Raw genomic sequence first — 27,647 nt, 5'->3', positions numbered from 1 at the left:
GCAATACTCTGCTTTTCAGTTTTAAAATGAAAAGAATTAAACCACCAGTAACTTGTCACTGAAACCTCAGGTCCTGAAGACACATACAACTATTTTAATCAACCCTCAGCTGTTGAGACATAAATTCTGTATTATGAAAATAAACCTCATGAGAGAAAATCCAGTCTGTCTTTAGCATTTTACCTACATTCTAAATTTCTTTCCATGAAACCTCTACATCTCCATGCTCTTTTAAACATAAGGATAGAGGTGGGGTTACAAATCCAAAGCCTTATTCATCTAAAAATATTCATAGCCCCTAAATTCCCTACCATCACTCATCCTAAACTAGGACTTAAATATTAATATAGCTAAACAGAAGTAAAGCATTTGGAATGAACTAGTTCACACTACATTACAAATGACAAATACCACCCCTTGATCTATAGAGAAAATGTACATTTTTTAGAAGGAAAGCTTATGAGCCCAATCTCTTAAACAATTGTTAATGTAAGAAAGACAAAAATGACAATATATGTCTTGGGAGGAGAAGTTATTTTAGTTTCAACTTAAACTCTACTTCTGGGTCCTGAAGCACAGACACCTTCCTGACTTCATTTTTTCTTCCACTTCAGAAGCGGAAAGCACACTGAACAGCGAACAGTGAAGGGTCCAGCGGTGCGGTGCAGTACAAGAGGGTCAAAGAACAGACTGAGTATCCGAGATGTTTACATGTCCCAACTATCTGGCTCTTTTCAGAGAAATTAAAAGCTTTTATAGTAAAGCTACTAGTTGGAGAGGTAGGTAAAAACTCCACTTGGCTCACTCTTTGGCACTGACCTCTAGAGTCCAAAACAAGAACTTTGGGAACTAAGCAAATATAAAGCTCTTTCTTTTGAAAAAATGTAGATTCCACCACACTCACACTAATTTCCAGACAAAAATGTGAAGGTATTCCTACCTGCAGTATCTGATCTGTCCTCAATTAAAAAACATAAAGTAGGCAGCTCTTTCCAAAGGTTATTTGTACTTCCAACACTTGGAAGTCAATCTTAAATGTGTGGTAAACAAGCACTATTTCTGATGATTAAGCAGGTATCTCTAGTCCTAAACCGCTATTACTGAACAAGAGGTAAAACAACAGGACAAGGACTGAGATCAGTGTTGCTACCTCAAATGAAATACTTTTACTAGAGGTAAAAAAGTTCTTTCTACAGATTCTGCAAAATCTAAATAAAAGCTTTTAATAGCACTACTAATCAAGGCACATAATTCCTGTTAAAATTCCGGATCAGGAAAAACATCTTTCTAGACAAATTCGTGGTTCTTTTTGAATCGGAGAACTATACAACTAATCGTGTTCTTTCTTCTGCCTGGGAATCAGGAAAATGTCTGGATGAGGTACCACACATGTTTTCAATGTCTCCTTCTCATATCATCTACTTCAAATCACCATTTTCTAAATTTCTCCAACAAATCAACAATAAAAGATAAAGAAAAAATACAGTTTCACATTTACCCTGAAAAATCATGACAATGTATTTACTTGTTTGAAAAAAAAATTTTATCTGATAGAATTATTCGTCTTCACTTTACTAGTATTGTTGAGTAAAATCGACAACTCTGCGAAACTATGCCATGTTCGTCTTACGACTTCAATACCTCTGAAAACCATGCCAAATGCACCCAGAAGTCAGGTCTGTTAATTTTTTAAATTTCATTTTATCTGAAATAACTGCTCCATTTTTATTAGAGGTAGCTTCAACTCCATTCTTGAGGAAAAATATAAACAGATTTCAATTGTGATTCCTCTTACTAACAGTGATTACAAAATAAATTCACACAATTATACACTTCCTCATTTATATAAACACACAGTGAAGTGATTTACTTTATGATCGGAGTACACCATTTGCAAATGCCACAATTTAAACCACCTCACAAATGACCAAGTAGAGTAAAATAATGAGTCCAGGGGAATTACATAAAAAACTTTGAAAACATTGTATCCATGCTTTATTTTAAATATGAATTTGGTTATCACAGAAAGGAAGATCTAAGACCATTGGCTTTTTTAAGGTTTTAGGGGTATGACAGACAATACTGCTGATATGAAATAAAATACAATTTCTCTGGAGTATAAATTGTATTAATTCCTTATACAGCTAGGTAAAGACAGTAAATATTATCAGGTGAGCAACATAAATGCAACGGTTACAATAAATGTTCACCCCATTCTCATCACGGGTAAGACTCTGACCTAGGTTCTGTGGAGGTACAAGATGTCTGTGAACTTACTGCCCTACCTTATAATCAGTGAATGTAGAACATGGGAATGAAAACAGGGGATAGGAAGGTGTCAGAGAGCAATACAAACAAAATACACTACAAAGCAGACTGACATAACAGTAAAATCCTGCTTTATATAAAAAGAAAGGATTTAATTCTGCCCGAGAGGAATCACGGGTAGGACTCATGATAGTTACATGAACCAAGCAACATTTAAACTAAATGTGGATAGAATTTCAACAGGGAGCTTGGATGGGCAACAAGGACATCAAACCCCGAAAGAGTTTATAGGAATATATGAATGACACATGGAAGGGGATTGATGGAGTAAGCCAGAAAGGTAGGTGGGAGCAAAGTTAGGATGCCATGCTAAGAATATAGGCTTCATACTTTGAGAAATTCAAAACCATTAAGGATGTATGAGCAAGGGGTTGACATAATTACACTTAATGTCTTATACCTTAGAGAAAAATGCCTGGAAGAATATGCAACAAAAATGTCTACGGTGGTTACTAATGATGATAGAATTATGGGTTGTACTTAACGTCTTCTTTATAGGTTGTTCTGCTTTTATGAATACTTTTACAATGTTTTTGTAAAGGAGGGAGTGATGGAACTAAGAAAGCTACTTCTATTTTGAATAACAGTTAAAAGCCTTAGCAGACCAAAATGGCTGTTTTGCTTTTATAGAGATGGAAAGGTAATAATTTATCTACTCTGGATTCATTCAGCTTAATATATCCAAAGAAACTAGAAAGGGAAGACAAGGAAATATACACTAAGGCTTTAGCTATTTTTTGCTTTGTTGAGAGTGAGTAGTAATGTATACATTATAACACAACATACAAGAATTTCCTTTACATTAGCTTCACTTAATAGAGCCACCACCTGATAAAAGTAGTAAGACTTATTTTCATTTATTTTAGAACCCGTGTACTTCTAAAAGAGAGGGCAACTAATAAAAACTTTGTAGGTTGAAATATATTTTGTACTTACTTACAAAGCTGTCTTAGTGAATTAGCTCTGTTTGGAATAGTCTGTACCAGTGTTTTCTCTGGCAAGTTAACCTTGTCCAGCCTCCCTTACTACCTTCATCCCAACCTGGAACAAGCAAACCAACAGTCATCCACCCACTATGGGTAGATAAAAGACTTAAAATAACTATATATAAAACACACTCTTGATGATCTTGTGAAGCCCTGTATTAGATTCATTCATTAACGAGAAGCTTTACACTGAAAAAGCACAGTTGGCCTAGACAAGACAATGCTGTAGAAAACATACCCCATTAGAAGCTTTCTTCTTTGCTTTCCATTCATCTAGCTGTGCCTTTGTCTTTGCATCAACTTTAACAAGTAGCTTCTTCTCTCCAATCTGCAGGTCATGCAATAACCTGAGTGCACGGAGCGTAGATTCCGGTTCCTTATACTCACAGAATCCGAAGGCTAGCAAAGAAGACAAAGAATTCAGTAAGATATCAAAACAATTATCAAAGATGAAAAATATTTATGGAAAACTGAAATCATTAGAGACCAAAGCATTATAGCAAAGAGTATTTCATCACTCCTTCTTTTCCTTCAATTACCTCTGACACAGATTTCTCTTTTAGCACCTCAAACAACCAAAAGAAAAAAAGAGAAAACAAAAATGGGAAAGGAAGGAAAATTCTCATCAGGCAAAATGTTACTTACTAGAAATGCTGAAAAAATACTCAGCAAATTTCATGATTATTTCTTTTAATTATTTCATGAATTCATTCCATCCTCAATTTCCTCACAGCTACAGAGAGGCAAGAAGGCTGCTGGAACCTAAATACAGCACTTTTCAGTTCAGAGATGTTAAACTACAAAAGTAGTGATCTTTTATTCTATTTACCAGTCTAATTTTTCTGTTTCATTTTAATAGCTAGTCTATTATTTTCATGATTTTTAATAAACAGATATTAAAACAAAATTAAATTTAAAAGAGCAAACACTGAAAATAAAATTAAACAAAATGAATCCAAATATGTTTACAGTTAGTGATACAACTACATATTGAATGATTTTAAAACAGAAAATTTGACCATACACTTAAGTGGGATATATCCTAAAGACAAAAAGACCTGTCAACAAGGATATGTTGATGACAGTATTGGTGCTATTGGTCTGAAATTATTGTATGTGAAATGTGAGAGGATAAGAATAACAAATAATAATTATTTAATAGTCTATCATCCCCAGTACTGAAGCTCAGGATTCTAAGTGTGGAAGAAAAGAAACATAGACACATGACAAGAAAATTAGCTAAAAATCTTTTAGGCTTGAATTTGAATTACTGTTCACTGGCAAAGTAAAGACCAAACAATGGTTACAGTGAGTGCACCAATTTCCAGATGGTCTTTTTGAAAACAATTTCCCACTAAAAAGAACCAGAACTTCTTGAGAAATGGCTGATCCCCAGTCTGGGGCAGCAAAACTACTAGCTAAACTTTGAATATCTTCTTGACAGATAACAAGGAAGCTATCAAAGGCATTTAGGTTTGGGTCAAAAATCACCGAAGATCCAATTTCCAGAGGCAACCTGAGACAACTTAAGCTTCACAAGGGATAATGACAATTAATCTAAATATAATAACAACAAATTGAATATGCGTCAATCTAAAAGTTCAAAACAGGTCTTAAAAAAGTCACTGCTAGAGGATGCTAAGAACACAAGATCATTCTTTTGAAAAATGAAAGAACCAAAGCATTTATCCCATTTTTCTTACAGAAATTTTATCTCTAAGTAGCCAAACAGTACATGGAAAAGGAAGTTTATCCTTATGGATGTAGTATTCTACTAACACATGATGATTTGTTCTTCAATGAAGGAATAACAGAATTCTTCCAAACAGACTGTTATATTTGGCAACCTCCCAGTGAATGAATCAACATAGTCACTGACAATAGCTGCTACCATTTAAAAAAAATTATAACCAAATATGACTCTTAATGGAAGAAACTCCTTTAGAATTCTTACATATAAAAAGCATCAACAAAAATAACACAGACAAACTCAAATTTGATCAAGTCTCAAGCTACAACTACCAAACAGTTTACATTACAATGCAGTGGACAGAGATGCAAGGCACATAATTCTACTGGAGCTGCAATCAGCAAATCCAAACTGAGAAAACACTACTGGGCAACTGACCCAATTTCTCCAACAAATCTCAAGAGAAAGCAGACAGACAGAAGAACTAAAAATATTAAAAGAGTCTCAAAAATGTGTCAACCAATCGCAATGCAGGGACTTTATATGAATCCTGAGTCAAAAGGACTATTTAAGAAACTGACATTCGAGTCAGCTGGCCATCTGATCATTTGATTGGATACTAACTGAATGTTGGAAATCTGAATACTGAGAATAATTAGAAGAAATGTTTTTCCCTTTGGTCTTATAATTGCATTTTAGGAATGTTTTTTAAAAAGAACTTATCTTAGGCGGGAGAGGGATTCAGGATGGGGAACACATGTACACTCATAGCTGATTCATACCAATGTATGGCAAAAACCACTACAATATTGTAAAGTAATTAGCCTCCAATTAAAATAAATAAATTAATTCTTTTTAAAAAACTTATCTTTTAGAGACATAAAAATATTTATAGACAAAATGATCTGGTGCTCAGGACTGTACAATAATATAAAAAGAAAATGGACAGGGTACAGGTTAAGCTCAAATGGCATGACCTAATAAATGTTAAAACACTAGATAATAAGTACATAAGAGTTCACACTATTCTGCCAATTTTATATGTGTATGAAATTTTCCATAATAACAGTGTTTAAAGAATGTATATCAAACAGGTTTCTGCCAACTAGTATGAAAAGAATAGTTGGCTTTTAAGACTAACAGGTCATCTCTTCATCTCTTCTCCTACATTTCCTTCCTAAGTCCTGTTTCTTTTTTTTAAATTGTTCGATCTTGATCATACACTCCTGCTCTAAAACAAAAAGAACTTTTTAAAGTAATAAGAAACCAACTAGTCTAATTTTTTCCCCCTCTCCTACCTCCTGTTAGCCTTTTTCACTTTCTAATCTCACCTCTCAGCCAACACCTTTCCAATTGCCTTTAATCCTTATTCTAGTAGGAGTGAAGGCAGAGTGCTAATAGAACTCTTCCATGGTTAACGACAATGACAGCAAATGCAAACATTAACTTATACTCACAGGTTAAGATGATCTCAATAAATAAGGAAAAAATTACTTACCTTGAAGTTTTCCAGATGCACCTTGTACTCTCTTCCAGCTCAAAACCAAGCCACATTTCTTTAAAAGAAAACAAAAACGATCCTTACCACTTAAAAGTTATAATGCAAATAAGAACATAATTATATTCCTGCTTAGGAAAAAACAGAAGCCAAAAAAATTCTTCCCAGCAGCTAAATTTTGCAATTCCCACAAGCTTATTATATGAATAAAATACACAAGTCATTTTAAAGGAAAATATAAATTCTTACTGACTCTTATTTCCAGAAAACTATTTATCTTTCAATAAATTAGACATTTTAGTTTTTATCTTACAAATACATGTAAATAAACCCAAAATGCCCAAATATTGTAATAGTTAGAACTATAATAAATTCAAGTAAATACTGTAAGTCCATAAAGACTGTTTTAAAACACATGTATATATAATAAAGGATTTTTAATGACATAGGGAAATGCTTGATATGGGATGCAAATATATCACGAGACATGAAACTGCAGATGCACAGTCAGCTTTTTCTCTTTTTTTTTTAAAGTCATTGTCATTTTTAAAATGAGAGTGGCATGGTTACATAGACAAAAAGATGAGTGAAATCAAAAATAAATTCCACAAATAGAATCAAGGAGGTATGAAATTTAATGTAGAGTTAGGATGGTATTTCAAAGCAGAAAAGAAAGATAAACTCAGTAAATTTTATTAAAACAAAAGATCGGCTATTTCTCAAATAAATATGCCTGTATTCCTAACTTTTTTATACCAAAATAAATTCCAGATGGATCAAATATTTAAAAGTTATCCACAAAGCCATGAAAATAATAGAAGAAAATATGTGTAACTATTTTTATAAACCTGGTTTATATTCTCTAAAGCAAAAATCATGGTAAGGTTAAAATACAAATAATACATAGAGGCAAATGCAACATATATGACAGAGGGTGAACATCTTTATCCCATGGACTGTAGCCTGCCAAGGCTCCTCTGTCTATGGGATTCTCCAGGCAAGAATACTGGAGTGGGTTCACAGTCAGCTTTTTCTTTTTGGCCACACTCAAGGCGAGTGGGCTCTTCAGTCCCCGACCAGGATCGAATTTGCATCCCCTGCATGGGAAACATGGAGTCTTGACCACTGGAAGTCCCAAGAGTAAGATTTTTAACTATGTAAAGAAAAAAGTTTCCATAAAATGATCAGAAATACTCTAAAATGTTAATGGGGCAGGTTGTCTGAAGGGTAGGATATTTACTACATTTTGTTTACTCACAAAGCTTTTTATTTCTAATTATTAAAGAAAAATTAGAGGGTTTAAAAAAGTTTTTGGAAAGTAATAACTAAAGATTGTCAAAGCTGAGAAATGCATGGATTTTTGACATCTATGTTCAGAGAAACTACTAAAATGATAGTCAAAGAATAGGGACTTCACTGGTAGTCTAATCTAGAAGTTAAGACTTTAAGTTTCCACTATAGGGGGTATGTGTTCAATCCCTGGTCAAGGAACTAAGGAAGATCCCACATGCCTCGCAGTGCAGCCAAAATACATACAAAAGATAAAATACTATAAGGTCAAACACAGTGTGAGAGAACAGAACCAGAATTCAACAAAATTTTGCAAAGACAAAAGGCAAATGGATGGATAATAGCTCATTCAGGAAAGCAAAGAAAGCTATGACTCCAAGTGTGTACAGAAGCAGGTACTGATAAGAAAGAAAAAATTAGGCTAACTGATTCTATCAATACAAAACCTAGTGGATCCCGACTGGGGGCGAAAGGTACTCTGGAGAATTGGACTGAAGTATGAAGCTGAATAAAAATAAATTACTGCCTGACAATACAAATATGAAATAATCAAAGTATCAGAGGCTTCAAGCAATTACCCTTTCCCCACCCCTAGAGAAGAGAGCCTGAACAGCAACAGTCTGAAGAAAGTGAACAAAATAAGCTTGGGATGTGGAGCACCAGATATGAAAATACAGATGAGAATTACAAGAGTAAGAAGGGAAGAAAGTAAAGATATAAGAAATGCTTCAAGTCAATCCTGTACCTGCAACCTCATACAGGCAGCCAATCATAAATTCACTAGGCATAAAACTGGAAGTCTTCTAGAGAAACCAACCCACCTCAAAGATCACTCCACGGAATTTAAAACCTCTGGCTGCCAGTCAGATTACCCTACAGTGATGCCCAACATTTTACAAAGTCACCTTATGTACACAGAAGTCTTTTAATCCCTAATTCTTAAATACGGACATCAAAGCTCCTCAGACATCCAAGTAAAATCTTAAAAGAAATAGAAGAGATAAATTCAGGAATTCAAAGATATCTTAAAAAACACTCTGCTGCACATATACATCAACAACAATTTTAAAAAGGGATGTTTCAAATTGAAAACATACATATAAATCCACACAAAAACTTGTACACAAATATTCACAGCATCATTATTCACAACAACCCAGTGGAAACAACTGGTTGTCCATCAACTGATAAATGGATAAACAAAATGCGGCATATCCATTAAATGGAGTATCAGTTGGCCATAAAAAAGGAACAAAGTTCCACTAACAAGCTACACCACAGGTGAGCCTTGAAAAGATCAGGCTAAGTGAAAGACAAAACAAAAAAGCCACATCTTCTAAAATTCCATTTACATAAAATGCCCAGAACAAGTAAATCCACAGAGACAGAAGGTATAATAGGGGCTGCCAGATGCTGAGGGGAGGAGAAAATGGGAAGCAATGTTAATGGGTACAGTGTTTCTAAATGGGGTGGTAAAAATGTTCAGGAATTAAGACAGTAGTGATGTTTACAAAACTCTCTGAATATACTAAAAGCCACTGAACTGTGCACTACGAAAGGGTGAATTTTATGGTGTGTGGATTATATTCTCAATAAAGATGTTTTTTAAAATGTCCTCTGAGGACTTCCCTGGTGGGTCAGTGGTTAATAATCTGCCTGCCAATGCAGGTGGACACAGGTTCAATCCCTAGTAAGGGAAGTAAGATTCCACATGCTGTAGGGCAGCTAAGTCCATGCGCTACAATTGCTGAGCCTGCACTAGAGCCCGCAAGTTGCAACTACTGATCCAGCATGCCGAGAGCCCGTGCTCAACAGGAGAAACCACTGCAATGAGGAGCCCACACACCACAGCAAAGAGTAGTTTCCTACTCGCCACAACTAGAGAAAGCCCACGCAAAACAATCAAGACTCAGTGCAGCCAAAAATAAATAAATAATAATAAAATTAAAAATATATCTGTAATAGAAATAAAATAAATAAAATGTCCTTCCAATGCTCCACCCTGGGGGAAAATCGGCATTGTCTTTAAAACTGAAGATAAGCATGCTCAATGACAGAAACTTCACTTCTAAGCGAATACATGACAGAATTTCTTTCATGTTCACTTAGTACACATGCTGCCGAAGCGAGCACTTCCATGTTCACTTAGAAAGACATATTACCAGTAATAATACAGCAAAACATAATATCAAAAAGTGAAAACAATCCATATGACCATCAGTAAAAAATCTGACAATTTACAGCATATCTCTATAATGCAATGGTACATAGCAGTGAAAAGTAAACAAACTAGAGCTACATATATGCTGGGTGAAAAAACCAAATTGTGGAGGAATACAGAATTTAAACTTATAAATGATAAACTTTTATGAACATAAATATGTAATTAAAGTAAAAAATATGGTCAGGAATGATAAACACCCAGTTTAGGATAATGGATTCCCTCTGGTTATTACCTCTGTGGAAGACAGAAATGAGAATTAGGATCTTCATGTTTTGTTTCTTTGGGATGAAAATCTAACGCTAGTATCACAAAATACTAAGATCTGACAAAGCTATGTTTTATGTTTATTTTATAAATCCCTTTTTTTTCTGAACACTTTTTAATGCAAGAATAACATGATTTATAAAACAGAAATGGCAATAATGTACATTACTTAAAATGAAGAAGGAAAAAATTTTTAAATAACTTCTCTAACACATAGTAGAGATTATGGAAGGAGTGAGTATGGATCCTGTTATTTTTCATTAAAAAAGTCAGTATTTTTTCACTTAAAATGTGCATGTAGCATCGGGATGAATTTTTAAGACTAAAAATTAAGAGAAAAAAGAAAATCAATGCCCAAGTCAAAAAAACTGACTATATATGCTCTGAATAAAAACTTTAAAGGGAGTTAATCAATCACCACTAGATGTTAATATCATTGTTTCAAAGGCTTCGAAAGAAAAGGACTCACACAGTCTCAAAATATTAACCCAGAGATTACTCATTAATGACAAAGGGAGAAAAGATACCCTAAAATGGAGAGATCAGACCACCTTAACCAAATATAATACCACCAAAAATGGAACCAAGAGACATGGTGTTTCTTGCTATGCTGCACCTGAGAACAGTCATCACACATGGCCCATTCTTATAAAAAATGCTTACTGTGAATCTAACTATGGGTAAACAATCAATTCAAATTGGGTGAGACATTCTGCAAGAGACCCAGACACTTCAAAACATCAATATCACAAAAGACAAAAACAAGTAAACAAAGAGAGGCAGGGAACTGTTCTATAACAAAAAAGCTATCTAAAGAACCACGACAATTAAATGCAATGTATATACATCCCTGACTGGATTATAGACCAAAACCAAAAAACACCTATTATAGAAACTGTTGGGAAAATTAAATATGAACTATATGTATTTTAATTAACAATACTGAATCAGCCTTAAATTTCCTAAGTGTGAAAGATGAAGGAGAGTATCTTGGTCATAGGAGGTATAAGAAGATTCAGAGGTGAAATGTAATGCCACAACTTACTCCCAAACTATTCAGAAAACAACTGAAGGGTGTGTTGTATGGAGAAAGAGAGAGAGAAAACAAATGTGGCAAAATGTGTTACAAAGGTGTTCACTATTTATTCAACTTTTCTGCAGGATTGAAACTTTGCAAAATATAAGAGACAATAATTCAGTCTTTTCTGACTTAAGTCTGAAATTAGTAACAAATTTTAAAATGAAAAATAAACAGTTTAACTTACAGCAAGGAGCTGTCTTATAAGCATGTCTGAGGCTTTCTCAGAAATGTTGCCAACAAAAACTGTAGTGGTGGGACCACAGTTTTCATCATTCTCTTTAGCCTTCAAGCCTGGATGATCCTTTCGTGCTCCCAAATGCTTTCCAACCATGGACACAGTGGGTACCAAGACCTAAAGTGAAGAAAGACAATAAAATTTGAACTTGCAATTAAATTTGCTGCCATGCTTAATATAACATTAGGCTAAAACATCAATTTCAGCTTTTTTTTTTTTTGGCCACACCATACACCATGTGAGAACTTAGTTCCCACACCAGGGATGGAACCCTTGCCCCCTGCAGTGGAAGCTCAGAGCCTTAACCACTGGACCACCAGGGAAGTCCCAAAACACCTATTTTAAAGTAGCAAACATAAAGGACATTATTACTACAGGTTCTGTATATTTAATATAAAGTTCTCAAAGCACATTTTTCATTAATACAACTTATTCATGACAAGTAAAGTGTTACTATTAGATTCTGCTGTTGTTGTTCAGTTGCTAAGTTGTATCCAACTCTTTTGCATCCCCAAGGACTGGAGCCCGCCAGACTCCTCTGTCCATGGGATTTCCCAGCAATAATACTGGAGTGGGTTACCATTTCCTTCTCCAGGAGAGAAGGAATCTTCCTGGATCAGGGATCGAACCCACATCTCTTGCACTGGCAGGCGGATTCCTTACCACTGAGCCACCAGGGAAACTCACTATTGGATGACCTTTCTTTTAAAAACAACTTAGAAAAGCAAATAAAAAAACGTGGACAGAAATTTTATGTTTTAAGACATCAAAAATCATTTAAAATTTTCAAATATACCCACACATTTCTTCACCTACTGTACTCTGTACTAGTATAAAAGGAAATTTCAATTATTCCTGCCAATTTTCCTGCAGAATTTCAAATATTCCCATAGCACTCTCCCCACACTTTAGGTTTACCTTTTCTCAGTTACTCGTGTTTCTATCTTATTTTTCCTTTCATAAAGTTCAACTTCCCAGAAGAAATAGTCCTACTCATCTTTGTATTTGGAATTGAATCTTGCAAAACATATACAGTAGGCACTGAAGTGGTGAATTAGGGGAGCTGCCTTTTCCTAGGCTGAAATGCAGGAGGATAAGAGTACTTGTCATGTGGAGGTTTCCCAGTGCACGTCTTCCAATGAATGTCCAATGCAAGAAAAGCTGGACTGCCCCCTTGGTCCGCCTCACAGCAAGTTCCTATTTCATTACCCTTTTAATATAAATAACACTCCCCTCCCTCTTCAAAACCCACAGGTTAAAAAAACAAAAACAGGTAAAAGTAATGAGACCTAATCTCCCTCACAGAGGAATTACAATTTAAACCCTATATTCTACTAATTAACTCAAAGAAAAATTCTGGTTAAATAAACATTAAGACGGTTATCATTTAATCACATGTTACAATATACTAGCATTCTTAACTAAGATGCCTAGAGTGTACAGAAGCTTTTATGAATGTGGAGAATTAAAGTTCAAGACATAAGACTGAATAATGAAAACACTTCAGCAGAGAAAAGGTTTCAGTAAAACTTAAGAAAGCTTGAAGGTATCATACTAGAGGACAGAGAAAAAAATAATTTTGAAGAAACGAAAAATCAGGTATGTCACAGCAAAGAGTAAAAATCTATTCAACTTTTTGTTTCAAATTTTAAATTTCTACTAGATCATTTCTCCATTTTTTTTTTTTAAGAAATCAGATATGTCAGATCACATCTCCTACTTTCAAGGACTAAGACATGAAGGAGTGATGGAAGAGTCAATGTCTAAATCTGAAGTAATAGTATATGAAGTCTAGAGAATAAGAGGAAAATCACAAAAACAAAATAACTTATTTAGGGAGCATTATTTTAGGAGCAACTGTACTTGAGAGAAAATAATATTACTTAAATTAGTATGATATATATGAATGCTCTTTCTTCCTATTATTCTTTCAAACATTTAAAATAATTTATCTGAGTTTATCAAATTGATTAGATTCAATTAAAAGCAGTAGTACTTGTAATTCCTCCTTAAAAGTTATACTTACAGTTGGAGCAGGAGCCATAATGCTCATCGGTACAGGAATCATTGGGGTCCCTAAAAAAGAAGCAAAATGAGTCTTAAGAATGTAATTATATATACAAGAATATATTCTATATCAAGTACATGCCATAAAAATAAGTACCTTCATAGTTCTTTGAAGGGGAAATATAAGACTAATGAAAATGAGATATTAACGGTATTTTTCAAAACCAAATGTAGTTTACAGATTGGTCTATCTAAATAAAAACAAAAACACTCATAAAGCAAAGACTACTACAACCTGCTGTTGCTTTAATGAGTACAAAATTCTGGACAGTTATCAATTAATTTAGTATGTTTTTTAAAAATTAAAAGGAATTGAAAATTTCTTCTACAAAACCAATACACTGGTAAGGAAACAAACAATTTTTGATTGTCACCTTTCCTGATTCTGAACAAGTGATTAAGCTTTGTTCTCAATGCCTTAAAATTTCTTCACAAACTGGAAGTAATCTATTCTTCCCTATAACTCTGTAACACAAGGACTTTGTTAAAAGTATGTTACTAGGAAAGACTATCAGAAAATAGATATTATGAGACTAATAAAAAAATAAAGAATCCCTCAAAAATTGATGCCCAAATGAAAGTGGCTCAGGACACTATCCTTCTCAAGAAATTAATGTTTTATGGTTGATAACTATTCAGATTTCTGTTAACATTATTTTCTTAATCCCTCTTTTCAGGACGAACTCCTTTATTACAGAGCAGTTAAGTTACGGACTCTAATTCAGTAATTGTTACATGGAATTATAATACACCAATAGTACTCAAGCTCTCCCACTACATCCCTGGCGGCAAAGGGGTAATAAATGCATATCCATGATTATCTAAAAGAATAGCTTAAAACAACCAGTTACAAGCATAAATGTCTTAAAAACTTTTACAAGTACAGCATTCTACTCCACGATGTATATGCATAAATAGTTGTTGTTTTAAGTTATGATTTACCCTCAAATTCCTGAAGCTTTAAATGATACTCCAGAAAAATTCCATATTTATCTTGTGGCTTTTCACATCTACTCCAACACAGCTCTGTACTTGACCTAAGGGTAGGAGGCCCCCAAAACTGAGCCTCTGTAATGTACATGTTATGAATTAACAACCCATCAAATTAGCCAATTGCAAGGTACTTTTGATTCTGCAACAGTCAAGATCTGTAATTTCAAACAGATAATCCAATGCTTAAAGCCAGGTCACTGATGGAAAGCTTTCCTAAAAAAGAAATACTTCTAGTTGGTTTACAAGATCATTTGTTGATTTCACCCTGAATTACACGGATTCTATGCTAAATGAAAAATACTTCCCAACATGCAAAGTAAGGAGAACTCTTAGATACTATCTTTCATAAGGGAAACTGAATCTGTACAAAATGCTTTCAATCCCATTAAACAAAAAAAATCTGAACTACCACTCATAAACCAGAGGAAAAGTTTAAGTCAAGCAATGCTAATTATAAATCTCAAGATAACAGTTCTCAAATGTGGGTTCTCTTAACTGTGCTTAAATGGATACTTAGGAATCACCTGTGAACCTGTTAAAGACATTCCTGGGCCCTAATTTCTAAGGATTTGATTCAGTAGGTTGGGGTTGGACCTAAAAAAACGTTTTTTACTTTATAAAACACTGAATAGAGGAAGCTTTTAGATAGAACTTTGGAAATCTCTCCAAGATATAGTCAAATACACACACACACATATATATATAAGTTAAGGCAGAATAGTATATATAGGATGTTACTACATTATCTGTGTTAAAGGAATTACACAAAAACAAATGGAATAGAAAAATATACACTTAAGAGTGGCTTGTAATATGCACCAAAAAAATATCTGGAAGGGTAAAGAAGAAACTAACAACTCTGTTTTGTTTTCGTCTTTCAGTAAGGGGATAGTAACAAATTATACAGGAAGGTGAGAAAAGTTTTTCACTGTATACCTTTTTGATTGGTATAAATGTATTACCTATTATTTAAATAAAGATTTTTAATTTCCCAGATGAGTTCGATACTCAGCCAGAAATGAAAACTCCCACCATAGGAAAATGAGACATCACATTTCTAGAACGCTAACAGGCAGCGTTTCTACCAATACTCACACACATATTTTCTAAAGATAATATTGCAATGACATAAGGACACATTAAAAAAACCACCATCATTGGTGGGAATGTAAACTGGTACAGCCCTATGGAAAATAGCATGTTGTTGTGGTTTAGTTGCTAAGTCGTGTCCAGCTCTTTGTGACTCCATGCACTGTAGTCTGCCAGGTTCCTCTGTCCATGGGATTTCCCAGGCAAGAATACCAGAATGGGTTGCTATTTCCTTCTCCAGGGGATCTTCCAGACCCAGGGATCAAACCCAGGTCTACTGTACTGCAGGCAGACTCCTGCCTTGCAGGCAGAATCTTTACTGACTGAGTCACCAGGGAAGCCCCAGAAAATAATATGCTGCTGCTAAGTCGCTTCAGTTGCGTCCGACTCTGTGAGACCCCATAGACGGCAGCCCACCAGGCTTCGCCGTCTCTGGGATTCTCCAGGCAAGAGTACTGGAGTGGGTTGCCATTGCTTCCTCGGAAAATAGTATGGAGGTTCCTAAAAGACTAAAAGTAGAGCTACCATATGATCCTACAATCCCACTTCTGGGCAGATACACAGAGAAAACTTAATTCAAAATATACATGCTCCTCAATGTTCACAGTAGCACTATATACAATAGCCAAGACATGAAAGCAACCTAAATGTCCATCAACAGATGAATGAATAAAGATGTGGTATATACTGATGTTTACAATGGAATATTACTTAGCCATAAAAAAGAATGAAATAATGCAATTTGCAGCAACATGGATGGACCCAGAGATTATCATATTAAGTAAATCAGAGAAAGACAAACATCAAGTGATATCACTTACATATGGAATCTAAAAAAATGATACAAATGAACTTATTTACCAAACAGACTCATAGACAGAAAACAAACTTATGGTTACCAAAAGGGCAAGCAGGGAGGAAAAAATTAAGAGTTTGAGATCAGCAAATATAAACTACTATATACAAAACAGATAAGCAACAAGCATTTACTGTATAGCACAGGAAACTATATTCAGTATCTTAAGTATAATGAAAAAGAATCTTATAAAAAGTATGTGTGCATGTATATATATATAAAACTGAAACACACACAAAAAAATCCAAGAAACTGAATCACTTTCCTGTATATCAGAAACTAACACAATACTGTCATCAACTACAAAAGCAACAGTACCCACAAACTTACCTGGAGGCACAGGTGGTGGAAAGCCAGGGAACTGTGGGGGTGGGATCCCTGGTGGGAGTGCTGGGATTCCCATTGGAGGGCGATTCAAATGAGGGGGAAAAGACATTCTTACTGCAGCGGTCTAAAGAAAGAAATCATGGCAAATCACGTTATTTGAAAAATTTACAATTTGATATGCCTGGTTTCTTGGCCTTCATTTTTAGAGTATCTGCAAAATTCTGAAGTTTCTTACCCAAAGGAGTTGGCAAAGACCCTCTTTTCTCTGTCTGTCCATTGAGAATTTTTTAAACTTAGATCTTTTCTAAAATAAGTTCCCAAAATGTACACGATCTAAGTTCAGGATAGACTCCTACAATCATATGGGAATACATATAAAGGAAGAAAAAAATTTTGAGGTTCAGTTAATATCAAAAAATTAAGTACCAAACATCAATGAATCTTTTTAAACCAAACTCAGAATTCAGGAAAATATCTAACAGTTTTTAAGTGTTCTGAAGCATTCATTTGCTATGCATCCTGAAAACTAAATTAACAAAGTCACACAGTATTTGCTGATTCAGTGTTGGCCAGTTCTTGAAGGACAAATCAATGTTTCAGTGACATTCTACAAACCTGGGAAGGTGGGGGGGAACCTCCAGGTATCAGGTCCCATTGTAACCATTCAAATATAAAGAGAATATCCAATTTATGACAATGAAAAAAAAGCGGTAATTTTTCTTCAACTTTAAAGCAAACCTCTTAACCATTCCTGAATGATATTCAATGAATGGATGAAATTAAAGAATCAGATGCTAGAATTTGATTTTTAAAAATACAAGAACACATTGAACTGTTTCATTTCATTTATGACATTAGTATCACTTAAAAGAAATTTTTCTTTTCCCTGATGATTAGAAATACTTAAGACTTTCCCTACCCTCAAATTTTATATTGTCAATATTCTTGTCAACGTACTCAAGTATCCAAAACTACTAGGAAAAGTTTAGAAAAATGATGTTAGAATGTCCTAGTAAGATTCCAGGCACCAAAATAAGTGGATTGATCTGATATTAATGATGCAGCTAAAAGTAGTAACTTGATTAATAGGAGATTTTCTGTTGTATCCTTGGAAAAACTCCCCTACCTATACTCTATAACAAGGGATCCAGAGTTGTCTGAAGCTTTTAAAAAATGTTGTTCTCTACTATATTCTTTTCTATGTTTTATGTATTGTTTTACTCATCCTTCAGAAGAGAGAGGATAAAAAGAGCATGTCTTCCACCTCCTTACCCCTAATCCAAGTTTGATACAAATCACTGTATTCTTCTAAAATACCTTTCTCTATACAAACTAATATATAATCATTTATGTTTCTGTGCAAGCAATATAATCATAGTATATTGTTATGTACATTTCTCCCTCATTATTAACACCTCTTCATGTCATAAACTTCTACTCCATTCTTTATAATGCAGTAAACTATTACTATATAGATACAACTATCTACCAACATGGATGGTTATCTCCGTATTTTACCTCTAACAAATATTAAATGTCCTTGGACATAATGGACATATAACTCTAAGCACCTGTGCCAAGTAATTCTATAATACAGATCAGTACTGTTATGTATCTACACTTTACCTCCAAATCCTCCTCCAAACCTACTGTACAAATTAATATTCCCACCAAGAGTACCTAGGTATGCCCCTTTCTTATATCAGCACCATCATTCCAATCTGATAGGTAAAAAAACTACTCGTTTCTACTTGCATTTCCCTAATCATTAATGACACTGAGTATCTTTTTACTCGTTTATTAGACATTTCTTTTAAAAAGCATGCCCATCATCCTCACAGCTATTCTTCCTCAGAGTGTTTTCCCTTAATAAGTTAGGATGTTGAAATATTCTATAAAATCTAAACTTCAATTTCAAAAACACAACACACTTAAAATATTCAGAAAGCTTTACAGGTAAAATAAATACCTAGAATGATGCCATATACCAGCAAGTAAGGTATTGGAAATGCCTTAAAATAGTAGGTATGAATGCAACTAATTTAAGACTGCAAATGTGTTGAATCTTTAAATAATTTTTAAAAATACTTTTTTGCCCAAAACAAAAACAAATATTCTATATGGAAGGGGACAGGAGTGTATATCCTTTGAAAACATTGAGGGCTACTGTCCTACTTACAGAAGCTCTTGTATTATCATTATAATACTCTATCTCAGCACTTTCTTAGAAGAACAGTTGGTATTAACACCTGTTGAATAAATAATCAATGAATGAATCAGTAAACAAATAAACTCTAAGAAACTCTTTAAATATATTAAGAAGCTACCATGTGTGGGTACAATTCGAGCAGTGAGAAGTACCTAGCCTCACAATGGTTACAAAGACTGAACCATGAATTCATCTTTAGAATCACTTTTCCCCCAAGTATTAAATACAAATACTACTTAAAAAAAAACAACAAAACTCTATGTTCTTGGTGTTTAAACTATTTTTTCAGCTTTCAAATGTCCTTTCATTCTGTTAAGAATTAACTAGATTATGTTTTAGTTTATGCAATATACCCATTTCATTCACCCCAATTTTTCTACAGAATATTTCCCTTTTATTTGGAACTGTTTAAAACTTGCTTACTCAGAAGCTGAACTTCAAAGATGAAGGCAAGCTTAATAAGATAGTGGCCCCTCCTACGGAAATTCAGAAAACAAACATTTCTGGTGATCTCTGATAATTTTTAATGTTCACTTTAAACATCCTAAAAGGAGAGTATCAAGCACATATTTCAACATAAAGTTTGGTATGTTTTGATGTATGTGAAATGCCTGAGAATAAATTTTTAGAATAAGCAAAGTTTATCATTTTTACCTGTAGTTGACAAACTCTTACAATACATTATAAAGATATTCAAAGTTGGTATGTACTTTGTTGAATAAAATAGGGAAGAAAGCTAAGGAATGCTTTATTTTAAACAAGGTGGTCAGGCTTCACCAAGAAGGCAACATTTAAAAAGATTTGCAAGAGAATGAGGCAGGAAGCCCTATATTGAGGGCAATAGCCTTTCAAGCGAAGGAAACTGCAAATACAAAGAACCTGAGATGTGTTTGCACAAGGAATAAGGCCAACAGCTGAAGCACAGTACTGGGGCAAACTGGAGATGGGAAGGGGGTTCAAAGAATGTAATGCTTTGTAAACCACTATAAAAATACTGGTTTTTACTCTGAAAGGTTTTTGACTTGAATTATATTTTAACAGTGTCACTGGCCCCTATGTTAAGACTGGAGGAGAACAAGGGTAGGGAAGTAAGAGACTATTGAAATAACCCAGATAAGAGATGTGGCCTAGAACAGGTGGCAGTAGTGAAGTGGTGACAAGTTACTGGTTTCTAGATATACTCTGAGTGTAGCCAGTTGCCGAGGGATGGTGTGTGGGGTTTAACAGAGATGAGGAGCTTATTTTATCAGCATTGAAATGACTTAAATTATTTAAAGAATACTTTAAATTTAAAGCATTTAAAGAATACTTGAAAAGTAGTGTTTCACTTTTGGAAGGTTCAAAACATTTTTATCCACCAAGGATGAAACTCTATGGCCCAGAATAACAAAAACAAGCACCTACGTTGGAAGTGTTTCCTATCTCTATTGTGGCAGTAGTCAGACAGGTTTATGTATTCATCAAAATTGACTGAAATTAAAATGGATGCATTTTAATGTATGTAAATTTTAACTCAATAAATTTGGTCCTCCCCCCAAACAAAATAAACTTCTAAAGAAACTTATCTATGCATTCTGCTTTTCTTTTTCACCTTTTTTAAACCACTTTTTCTGCACTCTTAAGAATACCATTACTGCTTACATGCATTCATCCATTACAGATTTATCCTGACAGAAACAAAGTATTTCACCTGCGATATAGGCTTACAGGCTAACCTCATCAGGACAATTTCTAAAATGGTAAGAAGTAAATGAACCAACAGACCCTCCTCAGCAAACATTCATATACAACTTATTCATTTATCCCATAAAATATCTAGCTCCAATTATGTGCCAGGTTCTTTTCTAACATTATTTTTATCAGTTCTGAAAGAGAAAATTTTAAGTAATATGTAGTTATATAGCCAATCCAGTGGCTCAACATTAAATATAAATGATTATTAGTGTAGCATGCACTGTTTTCTGCTGTGCTTATAGCCTGCAAGGTACAATGGACTGAAATAACTGTCTCAGCCTAAGCAAGGAAAGCCTAACTCAACAGAGATTAGTGGTAGTCTAGAGCTATGGTGCGGAGAAGGCAATGGCACCCCACTCCAGTACTCTTGCCTGGAAAATCCCATGGACGGAGAAGCCTGGTAGGCTACAGTCCAAGGGGTCGCTAAGAGTCGGACACGACTGAGCGACTTCACTTTCACTTTTCCCTTTCATGCACTGGAGAAGGAAATAGCAACCCACTCCAGTATTCTTGCCTGGAGAATCCCAGGGACGACGGAGCCTGGTGGGCTGCCGTCTATGGGGTCGCACAGAGTCGGACACGACTGGAGCGACTTAGCAGCAGCAGCAGCAGCAGAGCTATGGTGGGAGCAGGAAGTGACTTGTAAACAAAAAAGAGAGATCCTTTGGGATAATGGTTGCATATCTTTGCACATATACTAAAAATCACTGAATCGTACATTACAATGAGTGTGTTTTATGTCAATTATATCTTAATAAGCTGTTTTAAAAAAAATTAGCAATACCAATTCCGGACCCCTTCCAGAAAAACCAGATTAAGACCTGTAGACTACACTGTATCAATATTAATTTCCTGATTTTGTTGTCAGTTAAGAGAATGTAACTGTTTTTAGGAAATACACACTTAAGTATTCAGGGGTTAAGAGGGACACCACATCTGCAACCTACTAGCAAAGATTTCAGAAGAAAACTATGAAGACAAAAAGGAGAGGAAGATAAAGCAAACAGGTAACATGTTAACATTTAGGGAATCTGGGTGAAAGATACTTGAGAATCCTTTGTACGATTCTTACAACATTTTTTTAAGTTTGAAATTATGTCAAAATAAAAAGTTAAAAGGAGATAGCAGTAATTCTCGGTGAAAATATGTTTTTTATTTTCTCCAGTTTCAAAATTCAAAAAAAGTTAGGAAAAATTATATTCAAAAAACTTTGAGGAATCAATCAAAATTCTCTTATGAACGTCATTGTAGTATCAGAAAAAATTATCAAGAAAAAGATAAACAGCATGCTTTTAAACGATATTAAGAGTCAATGATTACTTTTGCTTCTACAGTATAAAACTGTCAATATAATTTTTCTCTAAATTATGTGTAAATGAAGAAAGTATATGAAATAAGCTAACTTAGGGGTAGCCAAAAAGGAAATAATTCATCTTCTGGGGTTACCAATGTCATGAAAATATCAACTAATTTTAATCTACTTTTGTTTACAAAAGCTTTCAACACAGGTCATCTCATTTAGCCTCCCAAATTACCTAGTGTAAATATATTCTTCTCCTTTTACTGATGAAGAAGCTAATTTATCCAAAAGAACACAATTCGCGGGTAAGGACGCCAAGGTCCCCACTATCCTGAAATTACCAATCCAAAGGCTGTTTTCGCTTATCACAATGCCTCTTTCTAATAATAACATACCAATGATTAACTCTGACTTGACACAACTCTATCCAGGGTACACTGGAAGAAATGTTAACTCAGGGATAGGCTCCTGTACTTCAGTGAAAATTCTTAAACAGCAAACACTATCGGTTAATATGCACTAAACACTTACTATGTTACCTGGTTATTGCACTAAGGATTTTACATACGTTTTTCTCAATTAATTCCCAATTCCAATAACCTAATAATCTTCACTTTACAGGTGAAGAAAACCAAGGCTTCAAGAAAAGTTAAATGAGTTAAAACAGCATAGTATCTCCACTTGAATCGTGAGGAACTATTACTGACCAACTGTTTGCCTTTCCACCCTCTAAACATTTTGGAAATAACCTTTTAGAAAGTAAAGCTCTCAAAACAATATAAAAATTGCTTATACACTACTGCCAAATACCCAATTCACAGTACTTCACAACCAGAGGAGTCTGGTGCAAGAGAAGCCCAATTTCCTCCCTCCTTCTGGGCTGCTCCACTCTGCCCAGTTATCAAAATGGCTTTTCCGTGGCAATATAAAAACCGTATTACGTAACTTCAAAATAATCTTCATAGTCCTAGAACTTGTTCTAAAAACGTGTTGTAAAAGCAGTAATGAAGACCACAGAAAGATGAGAACGAAGTAACATATTCTAACGTGGAGCTTGGACCTCTCCTAGAATCAATGGAGACACAGTTTACTGTAACTTCCAGGGGAGCAAAGGGGCAGGGCCACAATACTCATCACAATCTTAAGGCAGGCAAACCAACAGGAGGGTGCTAGAAAAGTTGGGCAGAAGCTAAATTTAAGTGGGGGGTGGGGGGGGACGGGGGGAGAGAGGGCAGTTCACTCGGTGGCGGGCTTTAGACGACCAGAGAGGAAGGGAAAGAAATCAGACGGTGGCCAGCCCCGCTACCCAACCCCCGCTAAAAAGGGTGGGTGCTGGCCGGCTTCTAGGCCGAGTCTGGAGCAATTGTACCCTAGGCCCGGAATATCTACCGGAGAGCTTCCGCAGGCTCAGGCTTGAAAGGGATCTCAGGAAAGGACTCCCCAGGGCGGGGACCGCTCGTTTTCTGGCAAACGCGGAGCCCAGAATGGGCCGAGGCCACTCTGTGACGAGCCGTGGAAAGGAAAGGGAAAGTGGGCGACAATGCAAGGAGGAAGGCTCTGCCGGTAGGTCTGGCCTGCACCGGCTGCCGCTAGGCCCACAGATTTTCGAGGCCTTAGAGAAGTGGAGAAACCCAAGCCTCGTGCCCGTCCCCTCCCCCACGCCAACTCCCCGCCCCCGTCCCCTTATTCCCATCCCACCCCAGCCCTCTCGCAGCCTCCCAGGCTTTCCCTCCACCCCCGACGAAAGTACCCAGTCTCCCGGTTTCCACACGCGTTCTGAGGCGTGAACTCACCCGCCGCTGAGGAAACGGTACTGTCTTCGCGGTCTTCCGGGCTCCACGTTACGAGTGGGCTCCACCGGTTCGGGGTTTCTGCGCGCCGCTATCCGGGAGACTGATTCCAAAGCGCCTACTCGCACAGGCCGCAAAACACCGCCGCGCTGCGCGGGGAGCTTCTGGAGGTCTTCCTAGTGCCCGGCGTGCATTGCGGCCAGGGGCGTGGGGAGGAGGATCATAGAGAAGAGCGCGTATAGATAGTCTTCACTCTTGGTTCTGAATCACCACGCAGCGGGGAATCACCATAGAGATGGAGCGCCTAATGAGGGCTAGAAAGTCTTGAGCCGTCATTTACGACCCACCCTGCCATTTTTGATTGGAGCTGATTGAATCTTATGATTACGCGACGCCATCTTGAGGTCAAGGTTCCGGCTGGACTCGTTGTGAGGACTGGAAAGAGGGCTTCCCGCTTTCGGTAGTTTGTGTTTTGGGGGTTAGAACCTTGCTTTGTGGCTCATTGAAGTTCGATGTGCTGATAACTGCGCCTCACCCAGCTCCTCAGTAGAAACCCCAAGTGCTAATCCTAGAAAACTACTGTTGATACCAGGAGATAAGTGACTAAGGCTGTGGTTTTGAAAAAGTGCGCACATACACAAACAGGAAAGCTTACACGCGCGGGTAGGGCCAAAGAGGCGGCTAAAACATGTTTGACATGCCTAAAAACGACCTGTAACAGTATTTAACCCATAGAACTTAAGTTATTAGATTAATTAAAATCAATTAATCACGAATGATTAGGTTATTCAATTTATGGGTTGTACGGTCAGTATCTATTTACAGGCCTGTGTTTTCCAACTGCTTGCATCTTAGAAGAGTTATCATTTATTTAGTATAAAGTTACTGTCTCTGAGTGCCTGGTGCTGGGAGTATGGTAAATAGAAATGAAACTATTATCCTTGTTCAGGAGAGCTGCAAACAACGCAGAATAGAGGACAAACTGAACTGACCACTGCCTATAAAATTGAACATGTCTATATACTCCCTATCCGGTTTTCCTATTTATTTTTACTGTATAACACTTTTTCCTTATTTTATGGTTTGTCTGCCCATACCCCACTAGATGTAAACTTAAGGAGGGCAAGTATTGTCTGTCTTGTTCACTGCTGTGTATCCCAAGTGCCTAGGATGATGCCTCATACATAGCAAAGGCTCAATAAATATATGTTGAATGAAAGAAATGGTTATATGTGGATACCAACTGCATAAAACGCAGTAGGAGACTAATGTGGAATGCTATACCATTTGTAAAATTTACATCCATCTGTATTTCTGCTTGTGAAATTTGTTACTGTCAAGAAAGTCTAATAAAACCTACTCTCTCAGAGCAATTGCATGGATGAAATAGCTAATACATGTGAAAATACTTTGTTCAGTAAAGTGCTAGTCAAATGCTAGTTATATTTTCAAATAAAAAGTTTGTGCTTTTTTTTTTTTAACAACCACAAGCATAAACAGAAATCCTCTCAGGTTATCCCTATATATAATTAGAGACAATGTACACAAATTCATGTATTACTTGTATGATAAAATAAAACCTTAGAGAAGTCTCAACAATTTGCTTTCCTATAGTAAACGTGTTGTTTATGTTGACCTGGCCTCTTTTCCCCAGACTTTGGTAAAGGCACTCCAAATTTCTTAAAAGAAACCATTCTTCCACTACTCCAGATCTTTGTAGTTTGGATAGAAAGTCCCAACCCTAGCAAAAGCCCTTAGGACATAGGGAGGGACTTATGACCCAACCAGAGCTAGTAATATAGCCCTTACATTGTATCAGGCACTATTTTAGGCATCCTACAAATATCAGCAACTTTAAATCTCATAGCAACCCAGGTAGTAGAAACTATTGTGATTGTTGTTCAGTTGCTAAGTTGTGCCTGACTCTTTGGGACCCCCGTGGACTACAGCATGCCAGGCTTCCCTGTCCTTCAAACTCATGTCCGTTGCTCAAACTCATGTCCACTGAGTCAAGGAGGCCATCCAGCCATCTCATCCTCTGTCGTCCCCCTCTCCTCTTGTCCTCAATCTTTCCCAGCATCAGGATCTTTTACAATGAGTTGGCTCTTTGCATCAGGTGGCCAAAGAATTAGAGCTTCAGCTTCAGCATCATTCCTTCCAATGAATATTCAGGGTTGATTTCCTTTAGCATTGACTGGTTTAATCCCCTTTCTGTCCAAGGGACCCACAAGAATCTTCTCCAACACCACAGTTCAAAATCATCAATTCTTCAGTGCTCAGCCTTCTTTGTGGTCCAGCTCTCACACCCATACATGACTGCTGGAAAAACCATAGCTTTGGTTAGACGGACCTTTGTTAGCAAAGTAATGTCTCTGCTTTTTAATATGCTGTCTAGGTTTGTCATGGCTTTTCTTCCAAGGATCAGACGTCTTTTAAATTCGTGGCTGCAGTGATTGTCCGCAGTGATTTTGGAGCCCAAGAAAATAAAATTTGTCACTTTCCACTTTTTCTGTATCTATTTGCCGTGAAGTGATGGGACCGGAACTATTGTGATACAGATGAAAAAAAGCTAAGGCTTGAAGAGGTTAAATAAGATTATAGGAATAGCAGATAATTGATAAAGCCAACCTAGTTACTGAGCCCATGCTTTCAAACTTTACACTATGTGCTTCATTCTATCAAGAAAAATGCTTAAAGTGGGGAGGGCAGGAGAACTCTTCCTTTTTTCACTTAACTCTGGGAGGATTTAAACTTAGAGCTAGTGGAGAGAAAATGAAACCAACACAGAAGAAAGCAGGGCTAAGGTGACAATATCATTTGAAATCATGGATTCAGCCATTCTTTAGGCCAGTTATGCTTCTAGGACTTCCTTGGTGGCACAGTGGATAGGAATACATCCGCCAATGCAGAGGACACAGGTTTGAGCTCTAGATAGGGAAGATCCCCTGAAGAAGGAAATGGCAACCCATCCCAGTATTCTTGCCCAGAAAATCCCATGGACAGAAGAGCCTGGTGGTCTACAGTCCATGGGGTTGCAAAAGAGCCAGGTATGACTTGGCATCTAAACAGCAACACAACAACATGATTCTAGGCTTCTTGGTTTGTAAGCCAATAAATTCCTTTTCCTAAATCAGTTTGAATTGAATGTCCCGTCCTTTCAACAGAAAGAGCCCTAAATAATGCACTCATATATCACTTGTAGGGCTTCCCAGGTAGCACAATGGGTAAAGAATCCGTCTGCAATGCAGGAGACACAGATTCAATTCCTGGGTTGGAAAGATCCCCTGGAGGAGGGCATGGCAACCCACTCCAGTATTCTTGCCTGGAGAATCCCATGGACAGAGGAGCCTGGTGGGCTACAGTCCATAGTGTTGTGAGCAGGCAGACAAGACTGAAGCGACTGAGCACGCATGCGCATATCACTTGTCGTGGATAGGCCAAGCTATTCATATGTAATGACCCTCAGCCCCGATCTGAGGGGCTCTTGCTGAGGAAGGCAGCTGAAGATAATTAATTTGGATATTGCTACCTGTATTATGTGGACTTACCAGGTGGCTCAGTGGCAAAGAATCTGCCTGCCAATGCAGGAGATGCAGGAAATCCAGGTTCAACCCCTGTGTTGGGAAGATCCCCTGGAGTAGGAAATGGCAACCCTCTCCAGAATTCCTGCCTGAAAAATTCCATAG

General features: G+C 36.4%; 1 protein-coding gene across 7 annotated transcripts in view; it reads right to left on the bottom strand.

The window, feature by feature from the left end:
* The window catches only part of RBM25 (RNA binding motif protein 25), a 47,409-nt gene extending 23,282 nt beyond the window's left edge, over nt 1-24,127 (bottom strand). Inside the window, exons 1-9 of one of the 7 annotated variants that reach the window (XM_081508952.1) lie at nt 23,118-23,236; nt 19,561-19,613; nt 19,108-19,177; nt 17,164-17,280; nt 16,932-17,052; nt 13,623-13,672; nt 11,546-11,713; nt 6,503-6,560; nt 3,553-3,713 (exon numbers count right to left, since the gene is read on the bottom strand). In XM_081508952.1, the coding sequence (XP_081365078.1) occupies nt 3,553-3,713; nt 6,503-6,560; nt 11,546-11,713; nt 13,623-13,672; nt 16,932-17,052; nt 17,164-17,205 (600 nt within the window). In that variant the 5' untranslated portion in view covers nt 17,206-17,280; nt 19,108-19,177; nt 19,561-19,613; nt 23,118-23,236. The other 6 variants (XM_081508949.1, XM_081508953.1, XM_081508950.1 and 3 more) reach the window with 6 other exon arrangements.
* Between the last annotated feature and the right edge of the window lie 3,520 nt (nt 24,128-27,647).

The sequence above is a fragment of the Giraffa tippelskirchi genome, chromosome 7 (genome assembly GCF_054371585.1).
Source record: "Giraffa tippelskirchi isolate mGirTip1 chromosome 7, T2T-mGirTip1v1.2.pri, whole genome shotgun sequence".
NCBI lineage: Eukaryota > Metazoa > Chordata > Mammalia > Artiodactyla > Giraffidae > Giraffa > Giraffa tippelskirchi.
The sequence above is the reverse complement of the archived record's forward strand: the minus strand, read 5'-3'. Positions and strand labels throughout refer to the sequence as shown.